The sequence below is a fragment of the Salvia hispanica genome, chromosome 3 (assembly GCF_029641045.1).
Source record: "Salvia hispanica isolate PSC_SH4W2 chromosome 3, Shi_PSC_v1, whole genome shotgun sequence".
Classification (NCBI taxonomy): domain Eukaryota; kingdom Viridiplantae; phylum Streptophyta; class Magnoliopsida; order Lamiales; family Lamiaceae; genus Salvia; species Salvia hispanica.
In genome coordinates this window covers 54686138-54708288 of record NC_142694.1, presented here as the reverse complement: position 1 = coordinate 54708288, position 22151 = coordinate 54686138, and the positions used below count along the sequence as shown (strand labels likewise).

At 38.0% G+C, this 22151-nt stretch overlaps 3 protein-coding genes and 1 pseudogene across 6 annotated transcripts; 2 read left to right on the top strand and 2 right to left on the bottom strand.

Annotated features, from left to right (window-relative positions):
- Window positions 1–69: 69 nt before the first annotated feature.
- On the top strand, window positions 70–3237 carry LOC125210387 (cucumisin-like). The gene is made up of 10 exons (XM_048109946.1): window positions 70–153; window positions 271–359; window positions 466–563; window positions 661–801; window positions 871–970; window positions 1067–1571; window positions 1647–1975; window positions 2047–2158; window positions 2237–2450; window positions 2594–3237. Exons 1-10 carry the CDS (start codon window positions 70–72, stop codon window positions 3235–3237), a joined length of 2316 nt encoding a protein of 771 aa, XP_047965903.1.
- Window positions 3238–7231: 3994 nt separating this feature from the next.
- On the bottom strand, window positions 7232–10635 carry LOC125213080 (B3 domain-containing protein At4g01580-like). Of its 3 annotated transcripts, XR_007174852.2 has the most exons (8): window positions 10558–10635; window positions 9808–9866; window positions 9329–9691; window positions 8760–9094; window positions 8434–8594; window positions 8286–8343; window positions 7718–8212; window positions 7232–7644 (listed from the first exon to the last, which is right to left on the bottom strand). XR_007174852.2 is itself a non-coding variant. In XM_089067883.1 (7 exons), the coding sequence occupies exons 5-7, from the start codon at window positions 8463–8465 to the stop codon at window positions 7919–7921; spliced, it is 384 nt and encodes a 127-aa protein (XP_088924009.1). In that variant the 5' UTR covers window positions 8466–8594; window positions 8760–9094; window positions 9329–9691; window positions 9808–9866; window positions 10558–10635; the 3' UTR covers window positions 7232–7918. The 3 variants fall into 3 exon arrangements, 2 of the variants coding, with proteins under 2 accessions (XP_088924009.1, XP_088924010.1); XM_089067883.1 differs by having other exon boundaries at window positions 7232–8212; XM_089067884.1 differs by lacking the exons at window positions 8760–9094; window positions 9329–9691; window positions 9808–9866; window positions 10558–10635 and having other exon boundaries at window positions 7232–8212; window positions 8434–8603.
- A 1031-nt stretch (window positions 10636–11666) lies between these two features.
- LOC125209052 (uncharacterized) lies at window positions 11667–15302 on the top strand (annotated as a pseudogene). The gene is made up of 3 exons (XR_016136394.1): window positions 11667–11871; window positions 12323–12596; window positions 14961–15302. The product of XR_016136394.1 is annotated as an uncharacterized LOC125209052 (transcript).
- Window positions 15303–15930: 628 nt separating this feature from the next.
- Window positions 15931–21414, bottom strand: LOC125211664 (phospholipase D beta 1-like). Its single transcript, XM_048111555.2, has 10 exons — window positions 19575–21414; window positions 19158–19271; window positions 18730–18924; window positions 18389–18637; window positions 18254–18322; window positions 18019–18166; window positions 17765–17913; window positions 17289–17456; window positions 16999–17196; window positions 15931–16481 (listed from the first exon to the last, which is right to left on the bottom strand). The coding sequence occupies exons 1-10, from the start codon at window positions 20535–20537 to the stop codon at window positions 16188–16190; spliced, it is 2547 nt and encodes an 848-aa protein (XP_047967512.1). The 5' UTR covers window positions 20538–21414; the 3' UTR covers window positions 15931–16187.
- Between the last annotated feature and the right edge of the window lie 737 nt (window positions 21415–22151).

Below are 22151 nucleotides of genomic sequence, written 5' to 3'. Positions count from 1 at the left end.
AGTCTATATAAACATCAAGTCTCTTCTTCAGTTTATTAAGATAACAAACCTCAGAAATACATAGTAGAGATGGTGAAAGCAGCGGTGTTTTCCCTTCTCTATCCTCTTTTGCTTTCAACTCTTGTGCTCAACTGCCAATGCCAAGAGAGGACCGTAAGTATTCATATAGTAGTAATATATATAGATGCCTTAATTTTCATAATTCTTAGTAATCTACATGATTGAGTACTACATTTATGATCAACACAAGCTGACTTGATTTGCTTGCAGCTGCACATTGTGTACATGGGAGCTCGGCCTGATGGCGATGCATCGGTTGCATCCAACCATCATTCCATGTTGCATCAAGTACTTGGAAGGTTTCTACCTAATACCTATACATATACTCCTTACAACAATCTTCATTTCCATGTTCTTAACGTAGTCATTAGTTATGAAATGTGATTAATTAACTTGCATTTGCAGTGCTAGTTCTGCCAAAGAATCACTGGTTTACAGCTACGGCAGAAGTTTCAACGGATTTGCGGCTAAGCTGACCAATGACGAAGCCAAAAGGATTGCTGGTGGGATCATCTATTATTGCAATTAAAAAATTCACAAAGTATACATTCAAAATATTCTGTGCTTAAATTAAGAGAAATTTTTAACTTACAAATGCAGAAATGGAAGGAGTGGTATCAGTTAACCAGAACCAGGTGTACAAGCTGCACACAACGCGGTCTTGGGATTTCTTGAACCTTACATCCGATAAACTCGGAGCTCCTTCTCTATCCGACGTCGTAATTGGCCTCCTAGACACCGGTAATTCACTCTAATCCTAACTCTTGAAAAAGGTAACTTTTTTACATAATGTTTATTTTTTATTTATAGGAGTGTGGCCGGAGCATCCAAGTTTCAACGACACAGGTTTCAGCCCTCCGCCAGCCAAATGGAAGGGAGCCTGTACAGGCCAAAACTTCACCTGCAACAAGTAATCAGCTTAGTTACACATTGAACAAAATAGTTTAGAACAAAAGAATAATTTCCTAAATTCTTTTGACATAGTACATAATTAAAATGGTTGCAGCAAGATCATCGGAGCGAGATATTACAACAGCGACGGTTACTCGGGCGAGGACCAATCTCCGAGAGACACGGAAGGACACGGGACCCACACGGCGTCCACTGCTGCGGGCGTGGAGGTGGACGCCAGCTACTTCGGCCTCGGTGCGGGCGTAGCCAGAGGAGGCGTCCCCAGTTCCAGAGTCGCAGTCTACAAAGTGTGCTGGTCGTTCGGCTGCAACTCCGCCGATATCCTGAAAGCCTTCGACGACGCCATAGCCGACGGAGTTGATGTCATATCCGTCTCGCTGGGATCCAGCTGGCCCGCTGATTACATTGACGATGTCATCGCCATTGGATCTTTCCACGCCATGAAGAATGGGATTTTGACCTCCAATTCCGCTGGGAACTCCGGGCCTTACCCTGTTTCCGTTGCTAACTATTCTCCTTGGTCCCTCACCGTTGCTGCAAGCACCATTGATAGAAAATTCGTCGCTAGACTTCAGCTCGGAGATGGCCAGATTTTGACTGTAAGATCAATATTCATATAGGCAAAGATTAAAATTGTAATTTCCCCCTAACACAAGGACTGAATCTGAATGTAGGGAATCCTCATAAACACCTTTGATCTGAATGGGACTTCTTACCCTTTAATTTGGGGTGGAGATGCTGCCAACTACACCATCGGCTCCAGCCCCGACTACGCCAGATACTGCTTGGAGGGCGCGATGAACACCGACATTCTAGCCGGGAAAATTGTCTACTGCGAGGCGCTATTCGATGGCGTCGCCATCCTGGTGGCTAACGGCGTTGGCACCGTTATGTCGGATGTCACTTTCGACACTCCCGACTACGCCTTCAGCTGGTCGTTGCCAGCCACATTCATCAACCCCGAAGATGGAAAGAAGGTCTTAAACTACATCAGAAGTTCAAGGTAATTAAGTGCTACTACTACATGAATTCTCCTTAGTTGAATTTTGAAGTTGATCGAATGATTTCTCTCAGCAACCCTGTGGCAACCATATTTGTGAGCGATGGGATGAAGGACGGCATGGCTCCAATTGTCGCATCGTTTTCTTCGAGAGGGCCGAGCCCCATTAGCCCCGACATTCTCAAGGTTCCTCTTCATCCATTTTTGTATATATATGATGATCATGTGAAAAACTTTGTCTCAAAAATACTATATTCATAACAGCCTGATATCAGTGCCCCCGGCGTGGATATTCTGGCCGGATGGTCGCCGTTGGTGGGGACTTCCGTGGACTACGATGACCCGAGGAGGTCGCTGTTCAATATCATCTCCGGTACATCAATGTCTTGCCCTCATGCTAGCGCCGCCGCTGCTTTTGTCAAAGCCCTTCATCCCAACTGGTCTCCCGCTGCCATCAAGTCTGCCCTCATGACAACAGGTCATTCTTCAATCAATAAGACCATTAGTAAAACCCTTAATTATTTTATAATGAAACGTAATCAGAATCCAGAAAACAAAGAAATTAGTGTAATGTGGTTAACAATTATATTATAACTTAAATATATATACCAATGTGATCAGCTTACGTGATGGACCCGAGGAAGCACCGCGATCTGGAGTTCGCCTACGGGTCAGGGCAGATCAACCCGGTCGTGGCTCAAGACCCGGGCCTAGTCTTCGACGCAAGTGAGGCCGATTACGTCAACTTCCTGTGCAAGCAAGGCTACAACACCACCAACCTCCGCCTAATCACCGGCGACAACAGCACCTGCGCCTCCACGGCCCCCGGGAGAGCCTGGGACCTCAACTACCCCTCCTTCTCTCTCTACGTCGAAGACGGCGACAAGATCAGCGCCGTCTTCAATCGTACAGTCACCAACGTCGGTGATGCAAACTCCACCTACACAGCCAGTCTCTACATGCCGTCGCCGCTCATCAAAGTCTCCGTTTCGCCGCCGGTTCTGACGTTCTCGAGCGTGGGAGAGGCGCAGAACTTCAGCGTTAGCGTGGAGGGGCCTGCGATTGCGCAGCAGCCGATTGTTTCGGGGGCTATTGTTTGGAGGGATGGGAAGCGCGTGGTGAGGACGCCGCTGGTGGTGTATAACTACATCCCCGGCGCGCCCTACAACCTCTACGATAGCGGCGCCGCCGCTACGGGGAAGCTGCCTTTCCGCAATTCTAGGAGTGGGAAGCTTGAACAGCTTAAACCCCATCCACACTTCTGAATGTGAAATCGGACATGGCGAAGTCGTGGTTCGAGATAGCAACTTAAACAATTAAAGCAGCTCTTAGCTTGCCCTTGTTGAAATGTTAATTACAAATAAGACGGTTGTTGCATTCAACCACAGCAATCGTAACGTTTTATTGTATCTTGGATTCACTTCTTATAATCATATCTTAAGGAAATATATTTGTTGGAAGACGCACGTTTTAGTATGTATATTCTTCGTTTTATTTTCAATAAATATTTTTAAAACAAAAATACTTCATATATCGAATTACTAATATTGTGTAAAAGCTAATTATATTACAATAGAAAAAATAAATGATAAACTAATTAACTGAACTAATTAAATTAATACGAAGGAACCTTCTACCACAAGATGAATTAGACTACGTTGATTAACAACCATTCAACCGAACCTGACTATCCACTTTTTAATATTTAATTAATTTTCATCTCCTCCACATCATCTTCCACATCAACAATATTCATCCAATCTAACCATACATTTATTGAAGGTTTATCAATAACTAACCAACCACACCATTATATGTTTATTTTCACATTATTTGTTGATAATATATTTTTATACGAAATATATATTAATGTACAATGCAAATTTACTAAAAAAAAGCACAATAAATAACATTTAAATGAGAAGAAAAGATTGAAATATTTTTGTGCAAAACTATAGCAAATATGGTCTCTATGGATGAAAATATATGAATTTTGGTATACATTATATATTTTTTTAATATTACATATAAAAGATATATATATTTAAAAATAAAATATTTATCAACCAATGAGATTATGTCATTTGGCACAATTTCATTGATTGATGTCAAATAGACCACACGGTCTGTGTTTGATGTCAAATAGACCGAGAACTTAGAGAGAGGGAGACCTTTATTTGGTTATCTTTTTTTTTTTGAATGGAAATATGACATGGCGGTCGACCCATATGACCGATAAACATGGTCTTACATCTTGATTGATGTTCTTGAATGCACGTTTCGTGCTTAAAGCGGTAAAATTAATTGTTCTCTTAATATATAGAAGCACCTCAAAATTATTAGACGCTAAGGGCTGGTTTGGTTCGCTTGATAAGCACAGTTAGTGACTGTAATCTAAAGTTATCAAATGTTTGGTTCAACATTTACCTTTTCTGCAAGGCCCAAGTTTTTGGCACTGGCCCGCCAAAAATGCACATTTCTTTAGTTAGGGTATCCGCACAAATTTGAGATATAGCTTTTCTTTTCTCTTTATTTTTTAAATACCTTACATAATTTACCAAAATAACCCTCTCTTTTACCCCTATATCCACTTCTCATATTTGGACGTACACCATTTTTTTCAATATCTCAAGCTATTATTAAAACTACCGACGACGACTACAGCCGTTTTTTGAAGAAGGTACATCAGAACCTCGCCCGGACTTTAGCGTGAAGAGAAGGTTAGTAATCTCAGATTGCATTTTCGGTGCACTAGTTGAGTATAAAAGCCCTAATTTTTTCTTCAACATCGGAAGAACATTTTGTGTCAATTAATTGGCAAATCTGGGTTACCCAAATGGTTTTCAAATATTTTCTTCTTTATTGAAGTGGGTTCAACAAGCCATCTCGTTTGAATGCGTCAATTTAGTTCTTTTTGTTTTGGTTTGCCGAAATTTCATATGGTACTGCTAAGCAAAAAAATGATAAATTTTTGTTTTAATTTGTTAGTATTGACTTAGTTTGAATGTTTCAATTTGATATGATGAAAAGATTGTGTTATTGAGGATTGTGAACAATTGTGATATCCATCTTCTATGCAGATATGTTTTTGTCGAGGCTTTTTTTAGATTCAAGCTTATGCTGCCAATACATATCATTATGAAAGACTTGGTTTGGTGTCTTTTAAATATTTTATTTGTTGGTTTCAGTAATTTTATTTACTCCTAATTGCTTGTTGTTAGACGGATCGAACTTCTAAGAAGGAAAAAACTGTGATGCATATGATGGAGGAGATTATACGGAATTATCATGTATCTCGATTTTGTATCATATACTTGATCCTCAAACGATTGGGTGGACACAATAAAAGGAAGAGAGCTGAACTTGCACTACCTTACAGCATCAACGACAAAATTCCTAAACAAGTCAGCCACTTGAACAAATTAATTGGTGTTACTGACATGGACTGCCTGGTCAATCTTAGGATGGACCGGAATGCATTTGGTAGACTATGTGCGTTGTTCCGTCAGCTGGGTACTCTTCGTGACAAGCGGTTTGTGTATGTTGAAGAACAAGTGGCCATTTTTTTAGGCATATTAGCATATCACAAGAAGATTCATCTCAGTGGGTTTGATTTTTTGCGGTCGAGCCATACTATTTCATGCTAATTCCATGCGGTACTTCGAGCTATCTTGAAAATGCACACGTTGTTTATCGTCAAACCTGAGGCAATACCTGATAATTGTGTGGATTGGAGGTGGAAACATTTCAAGGTACTTTATTATTGCGAAAAGGCCGAACAATCAAAATATTTTATTTAAAATTTTCACTAGATCACAATTATTCTTGCTGTTCAACTAAATATGACTTCCATGCCTTGAATTTATTATGTGCAGGGTTGTCTCGGTGCTCTCGATGGTACTTTTATAAATGTTTTGTTTTCTAATTCCGACAAACCACGTTATAGGAATAAGAAGGGTCAAATTACAACGAATACTCTAGCGGCGTGTGATCGACACATGCGGTTCACATACGTACTACCTGGATGGGAAGGATCTGCCGGTGATGCCCGAGTTCTTCAAAATGATGTCAGTCGCCCCTATGGTCTAAGGGTCCCTATAGGTATTGTATTTCACACTCTGTTCGCATAAAATTGACCTCTTATGTGTTGTCTTTCTTTTGGAAGGAAATTACTATCTCTGCGACAATGGGTACGCAAATAGCCAAGGTTTTCTAACTCCATATAAAGGTGTTCGATACCATCTGAAGGAATGGGGGCCGAATGCAGACACACCACAAAATGCAGTCGAGTTGTACAACATGCGTTATACTAAGACGAGAAATGTAACTGAACAGGCATTCGCTGTATTGAAGATGAGATTTGACATACTATGGAGTGCATCATTCTATCCTATCAAGGTACAAGTTCGTTTGATATCAGCTTGTTTTTTACTCCATAACTACATCAAGAGCGAGATGGCTGTCGATCCTCTAGACGATCTCGCAGATCACTGGGCTGATGGTATCGACACAAATGTAGATCCATCTGATGTCGACTTTGTTGATTATGTGGAGGCAACAACAGACTGGAACCTCTTTCGAGACCAACTAGCAAACACAATGTGGTCTCAGGTAAAGTTATTGTTTACATTGTTAGTTATCTTTGAATGTGTACATGGAAATAATTGATTGGGCTGCAAAGTTGATCGTGGTCTTCTTCCTACGCAGCGTACTGGCGGCCCTCCATGAAATGCATTACATAAGGAGTTGTTGACTTTAGAAGAGCCATCGCAATATTGAAGCCAAGTTGTTAGTTAACTATGTTTGGGACTTCCATAAAGTCTGCTATGTATTAGAAAATCGACCTATTTGTCATTTCCTTTTCATTTAACCACTACTTGTTTCGTTTGATTTCATGTTCCACAACTTTGCTTGTTTTATATTTGATGAACTATGGAAATTATGGATTTGGTTTGATCATCAGGCATCATTTGATAGATCATGTTAACACCATGGACCCTCACAGTTTGATCGATAAAGTATGTAATAAAGTAAAACATTGAATTTGTAACATTCATTCTTGTTCATTTATTTTATTATTAAATAAACACAAATTAATGTTAACAATAAAAAAAATGTACGTAATTACATTATTATTAAATATATAGAATCTCTTATCAATTTTTCTTTACTAATATTTTTTTGATGTTTAAATAATTTTTAGTTGAACGACTAGAATTTAAAGATAGTGCACTTTTTTAGATAAGAAATAAAGGCATCTTCATGAGTGACATACTAACATACTAACAAATGCTCAGAGCATAATCGAGCTAAAAACAAGGGCAATAATACTATTCGAAATACAAACGCAGATACTATACGAAATTAAATAAAAACATCGAAACGCTCGGAGCATATATTTTTTGGAACAAACGCAGTTAATCATTACGACGACCTCTCTGAAATGTGACATTGAAAGTGTTTGCAGGTCCCGGAAGCAGCTCGAACCTGGATAGTGTTCCAACCTCAAGCTCATTCATGTGAGCAAATTTCTTCCATCCTCTACATATCCACACGTCACCATCTTTTATCTTCACAAAGATATCCCACGATTTTATGCCTACCCATAAGGTTACTAATTCAATAGATTCTTTATCTTGGATGTGAGTTTTCCACCATATGTTCGGCAAGTTCTACACAAGGATTGTGACTACAAATTTAACTTCAAGGCATAAAAGAAATAGCTATAAACCGTGATGTAATTACCGGTCCACCCTTCAAGTCAGACGACATCAAAACACATGTGAAAGCAGGCAACGCCTACACAACTCCAGATTGGTCATAGTGAGGCTCAACATCACTATCATTGCTTTCTTCGCCCAGTGGATGGTAACGTCTTGTGTTCAACAACCCTCGTGTTATTCATAAGTGATGTAGAAGTTAATAGGTTTCAAACGAGCTTCATCTCTAAGCTATTGAGAATGGTATGAAAACCTTACCTACTATGTCTTGTTCGGGCATGCATCCATCAGCCATGTACCTCAATACTTTGAAGTCCGACCCACCATGATGGCTGAAGACGAGTGTGTGACCTCTTTCGATATTGTTGTATTGAATAAACCTTGGCCAATTCTTGTCGAAATAAATTTCCCTGTTGATTTTTGATATCCCAACCTTCCAAGGTATTCCATTTGGCAGCTGAAGTTCGCATTCGGAAGGAAGATCCCTCCCGTAAACAGCATACCATAGTGGAGGGAACCTCTAAAATAAAACTACAAGGTCAGTCCCTAGTTGCGACAAAATTATGAAAGCTTTTAAAAATATAATGTCATACCAAACGGATGTCGTAGTCATCGCTGAACATTATTTTGCAGAATGAAGGTTTCAAATTCCTACATCAGTGTGTGGCGAGGTCACGATGTCAATATAGTTGTCGAACTAACCACGAGAGAAATTAAATTGATATCATTTAAGAAACTTACGAAGGGTAGGCGTCCACGGGCAGAGTAGCCATTTCTTTGATGAAAATCAATATAAGATATCAATACTTGCTATGTAGATGGTGGGAGGTTCTATGTATAAAGAGAGGTGAATAACACTATTTGTTTTGCCAACCCGTGAATTGATTTGAGGGGTGTACCACCTACTTGGAAAATTTCAATCAGAGAACTAAAGCTGATCTCCAAAATCAGGCATGCAAGAGGGAAAAAAGTTCTGATGCAAAGTTCTCTTGTAAATTCATGAAGAGGAATCTCTTCACGGGTGGAAGTTAAGTACAAAGTAATGGATAAGGGAGAATAAAGGTTACCTGCTCCTGCTGCAAAACACGCCAGCTTCACTACTTAACCATTGCTCATCTTTAATTCTTGTACATTCTCTACACTTTCCATCTCACATACAAATGGCAACCAACATTCCGAGGCAAGGGTCATTCTTCTACAAATCATACTGGACCGCCGAAGTTGACTCGCTCATGCTCTCTGTCATCACCAAGTCGAAGAAAATGGCTGAGTGGGATGGTATGGTCATCCCCTTCGACGTGCTCGAGCAAGTTTCGGTGGTGATCACAGCTGACCTGGGGCTCACCTTCTCGTGGCGTGAGTTGTACGAGCGATTTCACTTCTTTGAGCATCGTTATCGTACCTTCAAAATGGTTTGTGACACGGATGGCGTTTACTGGAATTACAACACCAACGAGGTGATAGCTCTAGAGGGCGTCTTGGGAGAAATTATTGAAGGTTTCTTTATACTTTACTTTTGTTTATTTCATCCAAAGCTAAATACTAGTATTATAATGCAATGTCAAAATCGTCATCCATTTATGTTAGTAAAGCAACAATTTCATAATATTTTGCAGAGAATATAATCAATCCAAACCTTCACAATTTGATCCCACTGATCATCATCACAATCTATTTTGTAGTCATCCTTCACATTAAACCCAACTCCACTCCTGTCCAAGATTTTACCCAACGAGCCGTAGTGCTTTTTCCAAGCACTAAATTTGGATGTGATATGTGGAGTTCCCTTGATGTTTGCCAAAGGAAACTTGCTCTTCATGATATCTTCAAGCTTCGAAAGATAGCCACCTCGAAAACCATTGCCAGACTTCCACTTATCTGCGACAAGGTCCTTGAAAGCCGAGAACCAATGCCTCATCCTCTCTGTCAGTCCAACATCTCCTAGTTCGGTCTCCCTTCATCTTCATCTTGCGAGATCGTTTCAAGTGTGAGTTAACCACTGCACAACCCACAAACCAAATATAATGCAACCTCAATGTAATAAGCAACTACAGAAACCATAATAAATGAAGCTGAAGGTATATTGCTATTATATGTTGGGAATGGATAGCATACTTTGCTGACTCTGAGAACCATCCAAGCTGAAGTTTGGTCTTTTAGATGCCGTTGAGATCCTTTCAAAAAAAAACATGTAGATGAACTAGGATCCATCAAAACAGTGACTATAAATGCAATGATGCAGCAACAAAATGGAGAGTTCATAGTGATAGACTTGTGGTTTGTATTGATAGCAGCAAAATAGACAACAAAACTAAGATCCATCAAAACAGTGACTATAAATGCAATGATGCAACAACAAAATGGAGAGTTCATAGTGATAGACTTGTGGTTTGTATTAATAGTAGCAAAATAGACAGCAAAATTAGGATCCATCAAAACAGAGACTACAAATGCAATGATGCAACAACAAAATGGAGAGTTCATAATGATAGACTTGTGGTTTGTATTGATAGCAGCAAAATAGACAGCAAAATTAGGATCCATCAAAACAGAGACTACAAATGCAATGATGCAACAACAAAATGGAGAGTTCATAGTGATAGACTTATGGTTTGTATTGATAGCAGCAAAGTAGACAGCAACATAGTACGAACTCAACAAATAGAAAAAATGTGTAATTAAAACATAGTTTGTATTGATAGTAGCAAAATAGAGTGTTCGAATCAAACAATCTCAAATCTGACGTAACAGATGCATCCACCACACGGAACAAATACAAATATCAACGAAGAGAGCATCCACCACACGGAACAAAATGGCGTAACAGATGCATAAACATATACCAAGAGTGCGGAAGGTACTTACCGTTGTGTGGGATTAGGCGAATCGGTCGACATCGAACTGCAAAAGTGGCGAAGAGGGTTTGTAATGAGTGAGACGGCGGTAAATGAGTGCAGATTGTGGCGGGAGGAACAAATTATATTACTAGGGTTCCATGAGGACAAAGTTGGAAATAAGGAAATAAGTTGAGGGTACGGATGGAATTTGGATTAGTTCTTTTTTGCAAAACACTCCAACCAAATACAAGAAAAGAAATCGGCAAAATTTAGGCTTACATAGCGTAAAGCAAGAAAAGAGTTTTCCTAATCAACATTCTCCCTTTTCTTGATATAAAATATCAAGCGAACCAAACCAGCCCTAACTAAATTCACGATAAAATTGTACTCACTCCGTCCCACAAAAGATGTCACACTTGTGGGACGACACAAGATTTTAGGAAATTTTGTTTTGTGTGTTAAATGTAGAGAGAAAATATAATTTTTATATTTATGTGAGAGAGAACTTTTTCTAAAAAGGAAAAAGTGACATCTTTTGTGGGATAAACTGAAAAGGAAAGTGTGACATCTTTTGTGGGACGGAGGGAGTATAAAGCAAGGCACTAGTAAAAGTTGGAAGTGATGATGTGCATATTAGATAGATATAAGTATCCCATAATGGCATAACATATTTTGGGGGAAAAAATAGAATACTACTACTACTATTAATAAATTATGATTTCACAATGGAAATTTGATAAAATCAATACGTTCAAAAAACATTTACGCTATATAAATATATTATTATAAATAGATTTTTATATTACTCCTATATTTCAATTTCACATCTTCAATAATTCCTTATACCTCTCGTTCTATAGTAGTGAAGTCATTTCCTTTTTTACGAAAGTCAACGCATTTTTTATTTTATTATCTCCTATTTCATTCTCTCTTTATCTGTATGTTTATTCTTTTTCAATTTCCTATTTTATTCTTCATTTAATATAATTTTTCATAATATCTGTGCCAAAAAAAAAAAATGCTTTCCGTTACTTGAAACGAAGGTAGTAATATAAACGAAACAATTCCTTGATATACGAACGAAACCTAAAATTATATACGATCCTGTATTATGTATAATTGAAAAAAAATTAACGCGGAGGATTAAAGAGAAATAAAATGGAATAGGAATGAAGAAGTAAAGGGAAAAAGGAAGAAGTGAAGGAAAAATCGCTCTAGGCGGACTGGGCGATTTCTTCAAATCCGGGGATCCTGCTGCCGCCGCCAACCACATCTGCTTCACGTATCTGCACCCTTTGAAGATTTACTTGTGATCATTCTGCGATTCAGCTCCAGAGTCCAGGTTTTTCTAATTTGAATTACTATCATTTCGATGTTCTGGTCTTCGCTCATAGCACAGATTGCCTCGCTAGTTTATATTTCAGCAAATCATAGGGCTCTTTATGTCCTACCAATTTATGAGTTATTGAACGGTAGTTTTTAATTTGTAATGAGATTTGGGCTTAAAATCAAATGATTGAATCAATGCTTCTTCCTTTGAGTCTGCCAGTTGATCAGTATTATTGTGTGGTGGCTAGACTCTGAAAATCAAGCTCCTCCATAGTCATTGATCCTCGCGGATGTGAGAGTTACCAAAATTGTTTCAAATCAAGGAGTTGCTCTTGACAGAAGTGTTCTTAATGTTCTGTTAGTCATTTGCAAAAATTAGGTTTAGTTTTTGGAAATAACAGCACAAAGCTTGAGCTAGTATAGATGTTTCTGTAAAAGTGATTCTAAACTGCTATATCATACAGGAATGGGGTTGTGGACACTTGTAGAAGGCTTTCTGCTTCTTGCAAATGCTCTGGCCATATTAAATGAAGATCGGTTCCTTGCCCCTAGGGGATGGAGCTTCCAGGAGTATTCTGGAATTAAGAGAAATTCATTCAAGGGACAGATACTTGGTCTTATTTACGCAACTCAGTACTTACGAGTGCCTCTTATACTTCTCAATTTGCTGTGCATCATTGTGAAAATGGTATCAGGGTGATGCTTGCCACCCTTTATTTCAAGGGATTGCTTTAATTGGTAAGTAGGATTTGTTTCAACATTCATGTATTTATTGAAATTCTTTGTTTTAGGGTTTCCTTGCTGTCATATATATGTTTGATAATGAGAGAAAAGACATAGAAGGAACTAGAATGTGTTTTAAAAAGTTGCATTACGTACCATGATCTTTCTGGATGATCAAAGTATGTCCCTTGTAAACCTGGTGATTACTAACCCTCTGTCAACCTCTGTCAAACACAGATGCACACACAGCTTAAAAGTGCAGAGTATGTACTTTTAAACTCATGATTAGTATTTAACACTTTTATATGGGCTGCACTAGTTATTCTATTGAGTATATTTATACTGGACAATTTAGGTGATTGATTCTATTGTCCAATTATGGCTTATTTCCTAAATATATACTCCCTCCGAGTGCAATTTAGTTAGGACACGGGTTTTAAGAAATTGTTAGTGTGTAATAATTGAAGTGAGATAGTGGTTGTTGGAGTGTGTAATAATTGAAGCGGGGTAGTGAAAAGTGGGACCCTTTTGACTTTTAGTATGTTTAGGATTTTGTTTTGTTTTATTTTTATGAAAGTAATGGCATTTGAGTGTAAATTTCATCAACAATGAGGTTAAATTTTATGTCCAAATATGGTAAATTCTAAATGGGACTCTTAAATTGGGATGGACGGAAATGGCAAAACAAGACTCTTAAACTGGGACGGAGGGAGTAGTACTTATTATTTATTCTGTTTAAACATAACTTTTGCGAACCTTTTAGAGAATAATTGTATCAACTCCTTTGATATTTTCATATCCATTTTCTGTTTAAGAATTTTCTACATTTGTGTATTTCTCTACTGAAAAATGAAAATACAGTCTGGTCCCCAGCTCAACAATAGGGATGACAGTAGGTATGCTGGATATGTGAATCAGAGTGTGATACAAATGAGTTATGAAGTTGCTTCTGTGGGGTGATATCATATTGGCAGTTATGCGGCTTATATTTTTAAAAGTTATATACTGTATATGGGTTGTAAGGCAGGGATGTCCCCTTAATAGAATGGTTTTATCTAGTTGTTCAACTTTATTGGTTGCTTCCAAACCATCAGAGTATGGGGGAATCCTTAGGGAAGGAAAAACTACTGGGAGAAAGAAATCAAGTCCAAGATGATAGTATTGGATATTTCAATTTATGGAACAGTTATTGACTTATTTCTGAACTAGTTACAATGAGTTCCAAGTTTCAGCAAAGATAGGTCACTATTTAGATAAACTAGACTGTATTAATTTGGAAGAAGCTGAGATTTTCCACTGGTGTATGTGAAAAAAAAATTATGTTTTGCGTTTTAAGGAGTCCATTGTTGATCATCCAAATTACTACTCCTTATTTGGTAGCAGGAAGAATTGACCGCTGTTAGGAGTGGACTATTTTAAGTCACATGTGAGAGATTGTTCACTTCGTTTAGCTAAGCTGGAACTATCAAATAAGATTTGAATGGAAAAGGGATTTTTAGCATAGAATGAAAGTATTCAACAAGTTGATTTTGAATCCTTATCCATGAGAGTGGATTTCAAATGCACCCAAAGCTTCAAACTAGTTTAGGCTGCGAGTATTGGTTTTGGATCCTTTCAAGAATGAAACAGTTTAAACAACCATCACTATGTTTTCTACTATGGGATTTCCGTTTTAAGATCCTTTTATCGAAGTGCAACACCGTTGTAATTGTTTCAGGTTATTGTATGTTTTTAGTATGGACACTGGGTTTCATCTACGCTCCAGAATATTTAAGATCTCATTTCTCTTGCATCCTCGTTTGTTTAATCTAATGCAACTAAGAGTTTAACTCATGACCTCCCTGATAAAAGTATTGAATTCCTTGAGGTGTGTTTACATCATTTTATATCAATTTAAGAGTTCCTGATTGGAACTCGTATTGAGTAGCTTTACCGTGTGGGGCTGTGCAATCCTTAGACAAGAGATAGATGGGAATAAAATGAGAAGAAAAAAAGTTATTCACATACTTGCAGTACAGAAACTATCTAGCCCCTAGATAGTTATAACTTATATAGTATAAGAAATGTATTATTATCTTACTGAAGTAACTGTAACAATCTAAAATTATAACCTGCAGAGTTAAGCTACTGAAAAACCAAGAAATTTTAACTATTGCGGTGTATGAGTGCATCTGTTTGGAGTGTGTTGGTTAAGAATTCTGCCAGACTCTTCCGACGTTATTTATTTTCTACTCATTTAATAGTTAACAGGGTAGTTTTAGAGTTTTCTGATAACAGGACTTACCCCCGTGAATATGTTCGACTTCATATTTGTATTTGTTATAGCATGTGTGCTGAGGTAACACTATTAAATGAAAACTTATTTTTGTCTCGTATCAGATATCTTGAAGGGCATGATGATTATGTGAGGTTCTTTGAAGAAGTTGTATCTTTGGAGATCAAACCGTGAGGTTCTTTGAAGAAGTTGTATCTTTGGAGATCAAACCAATATGTTTGGAACAGGATGTTAAACCTTGCTAGTTTTTTCTAGAGAATTTGCTCTAGAATGCAAGTATTGTCCCAGATTTGCTGAAATTCCTTTGAGCTGCTGTATTTGTTATCAGATTGACTACTTTGGTCATTTTGCTATCTACAAATATCTCATGTCATGACATATTTGACTTGTCTTGGGTACAGAATAGAATGATTTGTGCAATCATATTTTAGAGGGTTATACTTTTACCATATTTTTTTGGCCGAGTACATTAGATGTTACTAGTCTTTCATCTTTTACAGTCGTGCTTTTCTTTCAACCATTAGTGACACTTTTGAGTTGATGAATCTGTTCTTCTTTGGCTGAGGTATGTTAAATTCATGTTCTTCCATTAAACTAGATTATGTATTCGCAATCGTTTTCGTTTAAGTATCTTTTTCCGAGTCAAGGAAGATTCATAAATGTTGATAGATCGATGAACTGATCCATGTCGCTAGACCAGGATCCCAGGTTTTTAATTATCCACGTTGCTCATATCGCCTTCTATCCATCCATTTGGAGTTTGTATCCCAGCATAATATTTGGTCTTCAGAACAACTAATTCCTAGTATCTGAAGTAATGCATGCTTATCATCTTTTGAATCTGTCTTATGTTTCTGTTTTTGTCTTGATTGCCAAACCTATAACTCTATATTTCAAGCAATTCCTTCACACAAAAAACCTTATTCACAAAACAACACCTCGTAACGTGCGTAAGCCAATGAGCATGCTGAAATGTCGAAACTGGAGATGGGAATAAGACCAAACATTCCTGCTATACCTTAATTCTGAAAACAGTTGTTGTCAATTTTTTTAGTATGTTATACTAATTTAACGTTAAGTGCCAAAATGAGTGAGTAGTATATATGTTATTATCGAGAAATGGAACATTGTAGCTCAACGAATACACTGATTTATGGGTTACATAATTTTTTATTAAAATCAAGAAAAATACACCTTATTCGATTCTAACAACTCAATCTAGGTTCCTATTAAAATGTATGGATCAAAACAAATCACCAAAGCCATGATTCTAGCATCAAAAATGAAGGAATGATGGACAAGAACAGTAAAATCTGAGGTTTAGTTTAAGATCAAATAGTGAGATTCTCTTGAATGCCACTGAATGTTCCTATAATCTTGCCACCCATGTCTGGAAATGTTTCATTGCCGGGAAGAGGCCTCACCTTCCCAGTTCTGTCGACCTCAACCGGATACTTCAGTAGGTGGCCGCGCATATCACTCACTTCGTTAGCAGCAAATTGTTTCCAGTTCAGCTCGCCCATCCATCTCACGCGCCTCACAGTTTCTAAACTCTCCGGCTGCTCAAAGCATGGCTCAATTGTACCAGTGTGCTCGGCCCATAACGACATCCTATATCCATAGATCTGTACCATATAACAACTTGATCACATATGCAAGCAGGTGTTGTTGACTTTGGTTAACATTAGTGAAGAAAAAGGCACATTTATGCTCATAGTAAAAATGAGAAATAGCTATGTGAAAAACTACTGGGAAAAATTACAGTTTAATACTACATGGACAAACAAAAAGGAAAATTTTAGGTAGTGAAACGCCGCAACTTTGATGCTAGCTCATTTTCAATATATTTGTTCTAACATTCATGTCAGTGTCCTACGAGCCATGCAACCAACCTATTTGTAACTGGAAATTAAAATTTTGGGACATTTTTGTTTGTTTTGTGATAGTTCGGGTATTGAATCGTTATCATGTGTAGCTCAGGATATATTGATTAAAATGTCTATGGTTTGGTCTTTCATTGTTAATTATATACTTCGGGTATTAAACTGCAATATTCCCAAAAAAAACTATACGAATCTGTCCGGGTTTGAGTTGAAAGAGAGTAACATATCAAAACAAAATGTTGTCAGATTTATATCATACCTCTCCATGAGGATTAGCATGTTTGTTTGCCCATATATACTGAGGTTGATATGCGCCCATAGCGATTTCAGTATCCCTGGTTCCTTCCAGAGAGCGTTGGTTGATGTTTGCAGAACCCATGAGCACAAACTCATCATCTACTATCATCCCCTTCGAATGAACATAGATCATGAATCGCCTGTTTTTCCGACTCAGTGCCTGGACACATGACAATATCGCATTCAAAGTCAAGAATCCAGAGAGAAATGTATCAACAATAACATGTAGGAACTGAGAGAATGAATGTGTACTTGTGGGGTAGTTCCACTGGAGCTCTTTGTGTTGCCTCCACTGACGTCTGTCTCACGATTCCCAAGGCAGAAGAAATTCAAGTAATCCTGGGGCTCGTACTCATTCTCCATCCCCACCTCTTGTAAAGCTTTGTAGATGGTTTCGTACATCATTTGCATTGTGTTATACTGCACGCATACACAACTTTCGTTTCAATATTTATTCTTTTCTGGTAATTGCAACATTAAAGTTAAGACCATGCCTATGTATAATTGCACCTAAGACCTTTGGCCTCACACATTAACTACTTTACTGTTAGGCTAACACACACGCGCACCGCACTTGCGAATTACTAATAAATTAAGTGCAAGAAAACGGGGTTTTATCTGATCTCAAGATTCTCAACACTAGTCTCAAGGTAGTACTACAGACGCAGATTGAGTTCCTTATTATATCATTCTTACAGACGAAGAAAACATGAGGTGCGCGATTTCACCTGCCAAAAGAGAATTCTTTGAGTGGGAGTACTTGTAGGAACCCCCTCCGGCCACATTGGAACGATAATGTACACAGCAAACCTCTCCCGTGCTCTGATTTTATTGGCGATCTTGAGAGCGATTTCCATAGGGATTAAGTTGTTTGCCCCTGAAAATATAAGGAGTTTCCACCATCATCACCAGCTTAGTTTAGAATGCAGACTTAGATGGAAAATTAAGACTAAAACATGACAACTAACGGCTTGTTTCTCACCCAAGTCGTTATAATTAGACCAATTGAATGAAGACCCAAGGAAGTACTGGTTCTCAATGTAGATAAAATGTTGTGCAGCGCGAATTGCCTTCACGTAAGCAGTGTGTATACTCATATCAATCAGCAGATTCTTCCCACAGACCAGATTCTGTCGCAAAGAAATAAAGTTATTATGCCATACTACCATCATACAGTCTAATCTAATGGAATAGGGAAAAAGAAAATAGGATCTGACCTTTCCTGGGGCGTCCTTAGGATCCTTGGGGAAGCCTTCAACAGAGTTTGAATCGATGGAACGGAATACCTATGACATGTAGTAAATTTAGCCTCGATAAAGAGGAAAGGTTTTGAAGAGCAATTTTATTTATACCTGAACATGCCAACCCTCTGGATCATTTCTAGCAAGCTCAGCAGCCTCATCTATCCCTAGCACGTCAGGGATTCTTTCGAGTTTGAGTAAGGAGTCATCATATGAAGTTTTCAGTTTTTGAAGGCCGTGGCGCTTTGAGGCCATTAGCCAACGTTCTTGAAAATTGGTCAATACATCATATGCTGCTGGACCATCAATCTTACAGTGTAGATCATGCCACGGCTCTCTCGGACAGCCAGTAGTTGCCCCCTAACAAAGAGATAACGTCTCCATATATAAAAGTGACAAAGAAGTAATACACAACATGGAGGTGGGGAAGCATAAATAAAATATTCACTTACAGCAAAATTAGGTTGATGAAAATCATCTTTGTGAACAGTTTGAAGTGTGTTGAAAATTGAGTGTTTCTGAGTATCATATCTTCCCTTGCAAAGATCAAGCCCCCCGACAAAGGATACGATCTTTCTCCTGTTTTGACCTGCATCTGCATCTACTATCACACTCTTTTGATGATGAGTATAGATCGTTCCAGTTTCCTGATGGCATAAGGAAAAGTTGGGTCTTTATTTCTTCGAATGCAAACAGGAATTCACTTTAAAAGAATCGTGTAGTCATAGTATAAATAACAAGAAAATAATCTTGATCTTTTATAAGGGACAGATCCCTTCAGGGACTCCTTTATACGTCCGACTGAAGCAGTTAAGAGATGAAACAATATACTTGACGAAAAGTCTTATCCGTGTGAGGAGAAACTAATATGATATTAAACCTGCTTTTTGGCCCAGCTACCCTTCCCAGCAGATCGTGGACATAGCAGCACTTGAACAGATGAATGCTTGAAATAACGGCGTGTTTCTTCATCGTTTGTGTTCATTACACCTTCCTGAATGTCATAAAAAGAGTGGCCTAAGAATCTTGACCATAACTGAAGCAGAAGCAAGTTAACAAAACTGCAGTGGCTGCCATTTATTATAAAAAAAAAGTTGCATCACGAGTAAAAGCTGATTATAGAAAGCATGCTGTATCATAAGCAACAGAATCCTTTGATCTGTTTCAAAATAAAAGAAACTTGTATCATAAATGACTTTACTATATATGATACTCATGTCTAAATATAGAATGTTAACTAAAAATGACCAGATGATAAATTGTTTCAACTTCAAAAGGGATTAAACAAAAGTCTTACCGTTTTATACCCCAAGATGCTAGTGGATGTAGGATCATCCCATATCAAGAGCAAGACACGCACGCCTTCTTGAGACTTGGTTTTCAAAACTTCACCCAAAACACTGTTTTTGGCATTAGGCCCATCCCGCACAAGCTGAACAAGGTGATATACAGACCATCCGGTGATATAAATCAGACGACGAGCCTGACATATTGCATCATAGATATCATGCCAACAATGTCCATGGTTATAATACCTACCATTAGCCAACCACAGCTTAGGAAGCAACTCATCATCAGCGTGAGCGTCTTGATACAGCGTGACTCTGCCCCCTCTCCGGATAGGAAAGTAGGTACCAGGCACACCTTGATACGAGACATCTCCACCTACCCCACCATGGTAGAGGGGCACCCTCTCCATTGGTGTGTACTCAATGGAAAGGGTCAAAACAGCCCCCGGGTTGCACTGCTTCCCGTTTGCAGCGAGAATTGGATAAGTACCCTCAATTCGCACACCAGATATCACCTGCTCGACAGGGATCCCAACAGCCCCTATCATCTGAGATCCCACAACATCACTATCCTTTACCACAAAGTGCACCTCTGCACCATAATGCGCGACTGGCAGATTGAAATGCTGACTCCAAACGGGGTTCTCGCTGTTACTAATCACAAAGGTCCTACCAATCACAGCATTAGACACGGAGATGGTAACGTAAGGATCACTCGTGATCTTGACAGGCGGTGTGCCTTCCACTTTACTCAAGAACTTGCCAGACAACCTCCCAAACATATCACCTAAGTTCTTGTGGAACATATCCATATTTGGGAGATTCTTGGCTTCTTTCACCCAAATATCCAAATTCCCGTGCAACAACAACACCCTAAGTGACCCTGTTGAGGTCTTAAACGGCACAAACTGTACGCCTTGGCCATGCTGAGAGCTCCCAGACATTGAATCAGAGTAAGTTAAGTGAGCCATGTTGGTGAATTTTCGTCTATTCTTACGTCCCACTAACTATCTTTACAAAAAAAAGGGATCTTTTCAACAATCAGAATCAAGCAGTATATGGGATCTCAACACAAAACAAGACTATAAACAGATTTTGGTCAAACCAAACTCACAAATGGGAATCAAGATTGAATAGTCAGCTAATCTGTTTATGCAACAACCATACAATTGAATATATCTCAAGATCAGAGTACAAGCAGCAAAGAAAACGAAATACAAAGCATTCAAATCAAATAAACTTGAGAGATGAATAGATTAAGCATCAAAAGAAATCTCCCAGCTCATAAATCCCGAAATACAAAGCAGGGTGAATAAAATATGAAGCAAGATCAAAATTCTAAATTAACTGTCGCTTCAAAATATAAATGGAACAAGTAAATGCAGCAGAAATCATTAATAGCATAGATGGGTTGACTTATATAGATGTAGAGAAACGCTATAAAAGACCATCACGCATTAAATACAGCCATCTGACGGAATATTCAACCATTGGTTGGATAATAAAATACACATCAAAGACAAACTTAACAATGGATAATTGCGCTTAGGCCAATGAACTCTCACTTAATTTTTTTTCCGCCCTTGAACTAAAAGTACCTTACAGTTATCAATTAGCCTCAAATAAATGTCTTATTTAATTGAATGTGAAAGTTGCATATTTTAACTTAACCTAAAAAACCCAAAAAACAAGAGGTGCCGAATGGTGACTTTTGGGGAAGAAGAGGCCAATTGAATTGGTAGTTCATAGTAGTTTCTCCTCGTTGGTTTCGTCAAATGATGGACTAGACTGGGCAAGAAAAGGACAGCATTGCCGGCGCGTTTCGAGAAGTAATGGGGGAAATGGGGTGCCACTTTCATATGCCTTTGCCCACACCTCTTCTTAAATGGCGGGCCTAAGCCTAACTGTATATTTACGCCATTTTTGGATATAATTAACTAACTTTAGTCGTTGCAAAGTTGATTACTAAAGTCATAATCGAATGTCTTAAAAAAGTTTAAAAGGTTAGTTACACTTTTTATATTCAACTGTTATACTAATTTTTAAAATTGTAGAATTCAGGCTGAATAAAAATAATGACGGGAAAATTATTTGTTGATTAACATTTAACACTACTGCATTTTTGTAGATTTAGTACTTATATCAGATTGCAAATGGAATTATCAAATACCGCAAACGGCATTTTGAATTATCAACTGATAAGGATTTAATACTCACAAATTCACAATTGTGTTTTACTATTAGTGAAAATTTTGAAGAAGTTTGGGTGTAAAACTGTAATTACCACAAAGTGTAAGAAACTGAATTGGTCCTGCTCCTGGATTCATATGTGGACAAGCTGCCGTATTTGACCATTATTAATCCTTGGGCTCGTTTGATAGTATAACCAAAACTATAATTAAAATTGAGATAAAAATAAAGATTAATATCAACATAAAACATAATGTTATTATTTGATATACTAGAAAATACTAAAACCAAGACATAAAAATGAAGCATTAGGTAGTATTTTGTAGATTAAGATATAAATTTACGTTTTTGTCATTCTTAAAGTCTCATATGTCTATTTCTAACCAACCAAGACC

Excerpts from the sequence above, each read along its gene's own strand:
- LOC125210387 (XM_048109946.1), top strand. The coding sequence starts at position 70 with ATGGTGAAAGCAGCGGTGTTTTCCCTTCTCTATCCTCTTTTGCTTTCA. Across the intron at positions 564-660 it reads CGAAGCCAAAAGGATTGCTG|AAATGGAAGGAGTGGTATCA; the intron begins GTGGGATCATCT and ends TTACAAATGCAG. Across the intron at positions 2,451-2,593 it reads GTCTGCCCTCATGACAACAG|CTTACGTGATGGACCCGAGG; the intron begins GTCATTCTTCAA and ends CAATGTGATCAG.
- LOC125213080 (XM_089067883.1), bottom strand. The coding sequence starts at position 8,465 with ATGGCTACTCTGCCCGTGGACGCCTACCCTTC. Across the intron at positions 8,344-8,433 it reads CCCGTGGACGCCTACCCTTC|GAATTTGAAACCTTCATTCT; the intron begins GTAAGTTTCTTA and ends ACACTGATGTAG. Across the intron at positions 8,213-8,285 it reads ATGACTACGACATCCGTTTG|AGGTTCCCTCCACTATGGTA; the intron begins GTATGACATTAT and ends GTTTTATTTTAG.
- LOC125211664 (XM_048111555.2), bottom strand. The coding sequence starts at position 20,537 with ATGGCTCACTTAACTTACTCTGATTCAATGTCTGGGAGCTCTCAGCAT. Across the intron at positions 18,323-18,388 it reads CAGAGGGTTGGCATGTTCAG|GTATTCCGTTCCATCGATTC; the intron begins GTATAAATAAAA and ends TACATGTCATAG. Across the intron at positions 17,457-17,764 it reads AAAGAATTCTCTTTTGGCAG|TATAACACAATGCAAATGAT; the intron begins GTGAAATCGCGC and ends GTATGCGTGCAG.